At 26.8% G+C, this 9,278-nt stretch overlaps 1 protein-coding gene across 2 annotated transcripts; it reads left to right on the forward strand.

The window, feature by feature from the left end:
- The first annotated feature begins 854 nt into the window (after positions 1-854).
- LOC114180236 (protein trichome birefringence-like 19) lies at positions 855-8,028 on the forward strand. 2 transcript variants are annotated; one of them, XM_028066523.1, is made up of 3 exons: positions 855-1,521; positions 7,080-7,691; positions 7,792-7,885. In XM_028066523.1, the coding sequence occupies exons 1-3, from the start codon at positions 1,021-1,023 to the stop codon at positions 7,798-7,800; spliced, it is 1,122 nt and encodes a 373-aa protein (XP_027922324.1). In that variant the 5' UTR covers positions 855-1,020; the 3' UTR covers positions 7,801-7,885. The 2 variants fall into 2 exon arrangements, with proteins under 2 accessions (XP_027922324.1, XP_027922323.1); XM_028066522.1 differs by having other exon boundaries at positions 856-1,521; positions 7,080-8,028.
- The last annotated feature ends 1,250 nt before the right edge of the window (positions 8,029-9,278 follow it).

The following is a 9,278-nucleotide window of genomic DNA, read 5'->3' on the forward strand; positions in this document are numbered from 1 at the left end:
CGCTTTAACAACCCTATGTTTGTGTTGTGTGTTTACATATAAAAATAAATAAAAAAACACTTTCTATATCGATTATAACTAGTACCGATATAGAAACTTTTTTCTTTATAATAAAAACATCATCATGTCCACTTTCTATATCGATTATAATTGGTTATAACTAGAACTATTATAAAAAAATTGTTTTTCTTTTACAAAAATATTACCGTACTCACTTTCTATTCCGATTATAATAACAACCGTTATAAAAAGTGTTAACTTGTTTATAATTTTGTCACCAAATCACTTATTGTATAGGTTAGATTTCAACCAATATAAAAACCCGCTATAAAAATCAATTTTTGCAATAGAGTTGTAAAACCATCTTTGTTGCATATTTCTATACATTTTGTATTAATACATGTTTATTTTTATGATAAAAATTCATAATTTAAATCACAAACTTATGACTTTTTATTTAAAAAAGCTACAAAATCGTGGATGAGATTTATTAAACAACTAACAAACTTATACAGTTATGATGTTTTTTCATAAATTTAATCAAAAGATAAAAGAAGTGTTATTATGAATACTTGAGAAAGAGACGTAAAATAAAATCAAATTATCTTAAAAACAACATTAAAAGAAAATATTACCAATTTTAATTATTCCATCTTTTAAGAAATAAATAATTTCTTAAAGTCACTTTTTCTTAAACAATTTGATATCTAAATATGTAAATACAAAAGATACAAGTATAACGTATAACATTTATGATGTTCCATAAATACTAATTAACCGCAATGAATAGTCTTATTAAATGATTATATAAACTATTTACTAATACCACATCCATGCATTTAATGTTCCACAGTTCACGAATATAAAAACAGAGAATCACAGATCATACACACAACTTTAAAGCACTTTACACACATTATATATATACAGAAGAAGAAAACCCTTGAAGGACCCTATCCTATTTCCCTCTTCTTCTGTCCCTTTCTCTTTCTCTTTCTCTTCTTTCTCTCATTCTTCATCATGAAGTTCCAAGACACTGAGAACACCACCATCACCCCAAAGCACATGATCCCAAAACTCACCTTGCTAGCAATCATGGTGATCCTAACACTTGCCATAACCCCTTTATGGTACCCTTTTTGCAGTTACCATTCATCATCACTCTTGAAGATGAAACAGAACAACAAAAACCACATTGACGATGATGATGATGATGATCAGAAGCTTCCCTCAACCTATCTGGAGAAGTGTGACATTTTCACAGGGGAGTGGGTGCCAAACCCTAGGGCACCCTACTACACAAACAAGACTTGTTGGGCCATTCATGAACACCAGAACTGCATGAAGTATGGAAGACCAGATTCTGAGTTCATGAAGTGGAGATGGAAGCCAAATGAGTGTGAACTTCCCATTTTCAACCCTTTTCAGTTTCTTGAAATTGTTAAGGGCAAATCCATGGCCTTTGTTGGTGACTCTGTGGGAAGGAATCAGATGCAGTCCATGATTTGTCTCCTTTCTAGGGTAAGTACAAATACTACCATCACCCTCTTCTTATATCATTATCTACCTGCAAATTTTTTTAAATTCTGCTTCCACGATTATTTTTATATATATAAATATTACAAAAATACAATTATAACATGCACACAAATTATCACCAGGTTTCATGTTATCCTGTTAAAAGATAATTTATTCATAATTTATGGTATATTTTAGCATTTCAATGTTTTGAATGTTGAATTATTTGCAAGGATTAAAATCATTAATATATTGTTATATTAGTTGAGATTATATTTCCATTGATGTGATGTGATGGTTCAGCATTATTATATGCTAACTATTTGTATTTGTTTGTATAGGTAATAGCTTATTAAAACCATAAAAATCTTGTAAATTATAAAAGGAAATTGTGTTTTGTTTTGTTTTTTTATTTTATGTAGTGAGTATAATATATATAAACTTTATCTGATAAAAAATATCTTGTGTAAGAGTGAGTGTGTCACATTTCTTCACGTCCCATTATTATTTATCATAAGTGTTGTTGTTTTCCCATTTGCTTTTTGTCTATTTAATTTTTTATTTATTTATTTATTTATTTTGAGGGTATTGCTTTGGAGTTACGTAATTAGGTATAGGATTACGTTACAAGCTTAAACCTTTTTCTTTAACCAAAGTTTAAAGCCAAAAATGCCTTCATTCAATTAAACTCTTCTTCTCCTTTTTGTGCCTATTGGATTTTCATTCTAGTGAAAAGCACTCATTATTCTTCTATGTGAAGTATCAAAAAGGTTCATGTCCCAATAATTTTATTTTTATCTTTTTAGTATTAATTAAATATGTTGACTCCTAGAACATTATTCTAATACCTATTTAATAATGAAAAGGGTTATGTTAATTTTGAATATTATTGTTTATAAAGGGTAATTAATTAAGAGACAGAAAATGATGATGCATGCCAAAAGGAATCGAATCTTTTGGTCTGAAAACTCTGCTCACATGAAACAGAGTGTAGTGTAGTCAGTGTTTCTTCATTATATGAGTTCTTGCTTTTGTCTACTTTTCAGTTCCCACAGATTTTATTTTTTATTTCTTTACCATTTTTTATTTTTTATTTTTATATTTTGATGCACACTTTACAATAAGATGTACACTTTCCCAAAACACTCGTGAACTGACAGAATTATTTATTACTTTCTTCGTTTCAAAATAACAATTTTTTATTTTAAAATAATAGGCTTTTAGTTTTTTTAAACCTTTAACATTACTCTTCAATTAAAAATATTGGATACAGTGCTAGTAGTATATTAAAAGACTCAAGAACAGTGTATTTAACTGATAAAATATTCGTTTTTAATTTCTTACTAAATTATTCTTCTTTTATGGAAATGCATCACATGTATAATTCTTTTCCTAAAATAAATAATCTCTTTTCAACCTTCCATTTATAAAGAAAGGAACTATATCATACATTTTCAAAATAAGAGATCACTAACAAAAGATTGTTAATTGTTTAGAAGAAAAGACTAAATATTTTCTTATTGAAAAAATAAAATAAGACACATGCAAAAATATTTTAAAAATACACATTGTATTTGCTTATAAACTTACTTTTTTCATTTTATTCGATTTCAATTTTTTTTTGTGTTATTTTAATATATTTTTTATATACATTGTATTTTAAAGACAAACATAATAAAATAAACAGCAACAAAAACTCAGTAAAAAAATTCAGATAAGTCAAATTTTATTTTATTGACCTCCAATATGAGATGACATTATTAATCAATATAATCAAGATTTAATTAATTCACCTAATCCATCCCATAAGTCTACAACAAATAATAATAATAATTGAATTTTAGCAAAGCTAATTGAGTTAGTATAAATGGTTGAAACGTCACAATTAGAAGATGTAACATAAAGAAAGAAAAAACAAAATTCCACTGCATTAGTGCAGATTAATGTAGCTTTCATAATCCTCTGCTACCTATTTTTTCTCTTTTGGTATGTTCCACAAGTTTTGTCTAAAACATTGATTTTATAATTGTGAAAGTTCAACAAGTTACATAACTCTCATAAACATAAAATTTCTCAATTGAGAAGAGATTTTTCTATAAACAATGTTTTTTCTATTTTAAACAAGTATATATTAAAATAATACTCTACTAATGCTGCTATATAATTTCTTAACAAAAGTCTTGTTAATTTTACTAAGAATACTTATAATTAAGGACTTTGGATTCTTAATTAGAGATTTTGATTAAATATTCTTAGAAATATTATTGTCATAAATATCACTATACCTGCCAGCAAGCTGTGTCATAAATTGTCTTTGACCTGTTAACCAATTTTGAATGGGACATATATATTATATTAAGGTTTGGATTAGACAATAGTCGGTGAGATTGTAAAAATTTAAAATCATGATTTTCTATAATAAAAATGATTGTTACATTGTTATTATTATTAGTGTGTTTTGAAATATTAACTAAAATATCATGAAAAAGAAAAATTATAATTATATATTGTTTAATAATCACTAAAAACGATCAACATTTAAAGTTAATTTTCTATGTATTCCATTTTAAATGACATATATTTGCAAAAAGAAAATTATTTATTCATTTCTCATTTTTAAAATTCAAAATAAAACAGCAACATTAATTCACACATGTAATAGTGATTTATTCTCTATGATAAAGTGGTTTGGAGTTTGGGGTTTGATTTGATAATATCAGTTTTTACATGAAAATTAGAAGAGGGATATTTATTAGTATTATGGTTAAGAAATAAAAAAATTAACTTAAAAATAATGTTATTAATTATATCCTTACGGTTGACTTGAGAAAAATAGAAATCTTTATAATTATTTTATTAAAATTAAAACAAATTATTGCCTTTTTTTTATACACACAAGAAAAAATATTAAAAGAGTAGGTGTTCTGTATGCTTTACCAATAAAAAGGGTTATAATTTGGGTCCAATATTATCTATTAGTATTATTTATTCTTCTTATTTCTCACTTTAGAAAATTTAAATAAAATTTTTGTTAAATTTATAATATTATTAATCATAAAAAAGAAAACACAAGGCAACCTAAAAGTGAAGTAGTTGTTGACTAATCTACCAAAGGAAGATGCATATTGTTGTTTGAAAAATCCAACTAACAAACTCCTTTGGGCTTAAGTTGTTGTTTGTTTGTGAAAATTGAATAATTGCTTTTGGAATCCAAGATGACAAACATATACTATGGGCCCTTTAATTATTTAAGTGGATAACTATGCTAAGAAATTTAGAGTCATAATTCACAAAAAAATAAAAAACATAATATTATTATTATTTGTGATTATTACCTAATTGTCTGTTGCAATAAATTGGTATATTTATATTATATAGACAATAAAAAGGAATTATTCCGTTATTGTTTTAGTTCTATTTCCTCCTAAATTATTTTAAGTTAAAATACTTTTTTTTTTAATTTTCGTCAAATTTTGTTAAATAAGTTCTAATTTTATTTTTATATTCAAATAAATTCAAATTTTCATCAATTTTATTCAGTTGAATTTTTTTTGTTAATACTGTTTAAATCATTAACGACCATGAACAGTGATTGTCACATGTCATTTCGTGATTTTATTTTTTATTTTTAAATGTCCACGTGTTAACCCAGTAGCGTACCACGTATCAAAATCAATGTTTTATATTCAATTTGGTCTCAATATTTGTTATTTTTGTTCAATTTAGTCCCAACTTTTATAAACATTAACCAATTTTGTCCGCCTCCAAATTGAAAGCAAATTTAATTTTTATATTAAAATTTACATTTTTTATTAAATATTTTTATATGTAATATATTAAAATTCATATCATTATAACTTTGATATAAAAATTAAATTTTGTCACATCTTCGATAGGGACAAAATTGGTCCATTTAAAACAAAATTGGGATTAAATTGAAAAAAAAATAACAAATATAAAGATCAAATTGAATAAAGAATATTGAATTTGACACGTAGCACGTTGCTTATTGACATGTGGACATTTTAAAAAAATTGAAAAAATTAAAAAAATCACCGACACGTGACACGTGATCGTCACTGTTCATGGTCATTAATGATTTAAACAGTGTTAGCAAAAAAGACTTAATCGAACAAAACTGATGAAAATTGAGATTTATTTGAACACAAAAACAAAATTAGAACTTATTTGACAAAACTTGACGAAACAAATGGAGAGAAAAAAAGTATTTTAACGTTATTTTATTTTAGAATGTTGAGGAAACATATATTACTCTTTCTTTTTCTTTTTCAATTTTATGCTTTTTCATTCTACCCTTCTCGATAGTTTGTTTGTAAGAAAGGGCGTTTTAGGAACTAGTTACTAAAGTGTATAACAGAAAGATTAATTAGATCTTATCATTAATTTCTTAAATTTTACGAAAATATTAACTTTAATTTTTGTGCCTGCAATAGAAAACGTCAATTAATTTAAAATAGGAGTAAATAAAGGGATATTATGATATAGATTAAGTTCTCCTTTATTTATTTATTTAATCTCATTATTTATTATAATTATTACTACTTTATTTTCTTCTTTTCAATCAAACAAAAATGTGGTAGGCCTTCAGCATTTTTCCTATATATTAATTATTATTATTATTATTAGCTGTCAAATTGTCTTTTCATTATGAAATGAATATATATAATTATCTATGGGCTGGATTATTCGATTATGTTATACGCATGCACCTTACTGGGACATAATATTTTGGCTCCAATTGCAATGATTATGAATGTGATGTTACTTTCTAATTTTTGGGCTAAGTTTAGAAAATCAAGTTTCAGTACATAGTACATTCTACATACATTACATATAAATAGACATGGTCATTCCATTTTTAGAAATTTCCGGTAAAAATTATTCATATCTTTGTTATACTCAAATGGAATATTATCACATGATTAACCAATTCATGAAAAATAGTTAAAGTAAAATATATATATATATATATATATATAAAAGGGTTTACATTTTCCTAGTAGATAATCTAGTTGAAAGATTAATGAAATAAATTCTTGGAGGAGCTCAACTAATATAGTAACTAAAAACTAATAAATATATAAATTCATCCCTGTATGAAACACACCTAACATATTACATGTGTTGTTTAAATTAGTTTGGGTTGAACCTTTTCAAACGCAGAGAAATATAAGGGTTGTAAAAAGATAACTAAATTAATACTTGATTGGAGACATGAATATTATATGGCAACATCTTTTCTGTGAGATCAAACAATAATAATTACATTGTCTAAATTATATGATGATAAACCCATTTAAATTTACGAGTAGACTTTATGTCTAACTCAATCTTATAAAATCAATTTACAAGGTAAAATTTGCACCGCATTTATATATTATGAAATTGTCTTATCTCTAGTCGATGTGAGACTTTTAATAAAATCTATTGTATTATATTTATTTTCGGTTCACAACAAACTTTGTTTTTTAATTATTTTCTAATATTTAAATTATAATATTTACGATCGTTAAATTTAAGTTTTCTGGACGCTTACTCAGGTAGAATGGCCAATAGATGTATCATACACAAGTGATGAGTACTTCAAGAGATGGAAGTACCCTAGTTACAACTTCACCATGGCCACATTTTGGACACCCCATCTAGTAAGATCCAGTGTGGGTGACCCAAATGGTCCAAGCAACACTGGTCTTTTCAACCTCTACCTTGATGAGCATGATGAGAAGTGGACCACAGAGGTTGAGGGATTTGACTACATCATTCTTGATGGAGGGCACTGGTTCTACAGACCAATGGTGTTCTATGAGAGAAAAAAGGTTGTTGGGTGCCATTTTTGTCTGTTGGAAAACGTCCCTGACTTGACCATGTTCTATGGGTACAGAAGGGCTTTCAGGACTGCCTTTAAGGCCATCAATAGTTTGGAAGAGTTTAAGGGCACAGTTTTTCTTAGGACATTTGCACCATCTCATTTTGAGAATGGGATATGGAATCAAGGTGGGAACTGTGTGAGGACCAAGCCATTTAGGAGTAATGAGAGTGTTTTAGAGGGCACAAATTTGGAGCTTTATATGATCCAATTGGAGGAGTTTAAGAAAGCTGAAAAAGAAGGGAGAAAGAAGGGTTTGAGATTGAAGTTAATTGACACAACACAGGTAATGTTACTGAGACCAGATGGACATCCTAGTAGATATGGACATTGGCCTAATGAGAATGTAACATTGTACAATGATTGTGTTCATTGGTGCTTGCCAGGACCCATAGACACATGGAGTGATTTCTTGCTACAAATGTTGAAGATGGAGGGAATGAGATCAGCAATAAGCTAGATCTATAACCATATTTACCTCTCTTCTTTTCTCTTTTTCTTGTAACCTATCATTGCCAATATCTTCTTTATTTTGTAATTTTTTGAAGATAAAATTTGTTATGCCAAATACAATACACTTTTTCAAATCTACATAAAGATATACATTATCAAGGGTTATCATTGTTTTTTTTTTCATAAATATTATAAATGTTAATTAGTGGATTTTTTCTCTCCACATTTAAAAGGTTTATTCAATGATTTTTTTTCTTCCATTCAATTTCTATTTTATCAAAATGAATTGATAACTTTTATTAAATTGGTGTAAACATCCTTCGGAAGGTGACTGCATATTAAGGATTTAGGGTTTATGATTTTGGATTTTGACTCTTATCCTTTACTCTTTGACATGTTTTAGTGTAAGTCATTCATTAATGTATCACTATCTTTTTCTTTCAAACAATCAATAGTTCACACTAAGTCATGTTAAAGAGTAAAAGATCGGAATCAAAAACTGAGAGTCAAAGTATAATTTTCCTATAAACTATTATATACTTTTTTTTATTTTTTAATTTAGTGTTTGGGGCCTACACCTCACAAACAAATTAGACAATACATAATTATTATGCTTTGTACTGAAAGGTGGTTATTTTAGATAATTAATGTGGTTGTGAATCCCATACAAATCTCTTAGGGTGGTCCCAAATTGTTATGCTTGGCTTTCACTAACAACCTCTTGTGGTTTTTGGAAGTTTGTGAAGGTTATTAAAAATTGTTTAGAATCATTTGTGTGTAGTCCAAAATATAGTTGTGGGCTGGGTCTGATTTGTTGGACATGTGAACCAAACATTATTGATGAATATGCTCAAACCTTTTGTAAACACTATATAGGATATTAACACAACTTGGTTTTCAAAAATATTAACAAATATTCTCTTTTTCCATTATAATTATTAACAAATATCCTCTCACCTTTATTTTTGTGCATTATTTGCTAGTTTTAATGTTCTTGTGACCTCGAATGCACATGTATAAACATGTTGAAGTATAAACTTTGAGAAAACAAAATATCAGCTTTAGTTTGTCGTCTATAAATGTTAAAAATAAATACATTATTGAATTCAATATAAGAAAATAAAAGGCATACACAATTATAATATGTTCAAAAGAAATATTTCTTAAATGTTAATTAATGTGATTAATATTTAAGTTTTATTTTTTCACAAACGATCCAGATTTGACGTGTTCTGCGTGATATCAAATTGAAATTGGAATGATATTTATGGTTCTTAGTGATAATTATGTGATTCTAATTTGTAAGTCTTCGATGTTCACTTAAATAATTCAATGTATTACTATTCACTATTTACTTATCCCTATTTTCAACGTCACAAAGTAAAAGTCTTAAGTAGTAATTACTAAATAACTTAATTTT

Source organism: Vigna unguiculata, chromosome 4 (genome assembly GCF_004118075.2).
Source record: "Vigna unguiculata cultivar IT97K-499-35 chromosome 4, ASM411807v1, whole genome shotgun sequence".
Lineage (NCBI taxonomy): Eukaryota > Viridiplantae > Streptophyta > Magnoliopsida > Fabales > Fabaceae > Vigna > Vigna unguiculata.

Excerpts from the sequence above, each read along its gene's own strand:
- LOC114180236 (XM_028066522.1), top strand. The coding sequence starts at position 1,021 with ATGAAGTTCCAAGACACTGAGAACACCACCATCACCCCAAAGCACATG. Across the intron at positions 1,522-7,079 it reads TGATTTGTCTCCTTTCTAGG|GTAGAATGGCCAATAGATGT; the intron begins GTAAGTACAAAT and ends ACGCTTACTCAG.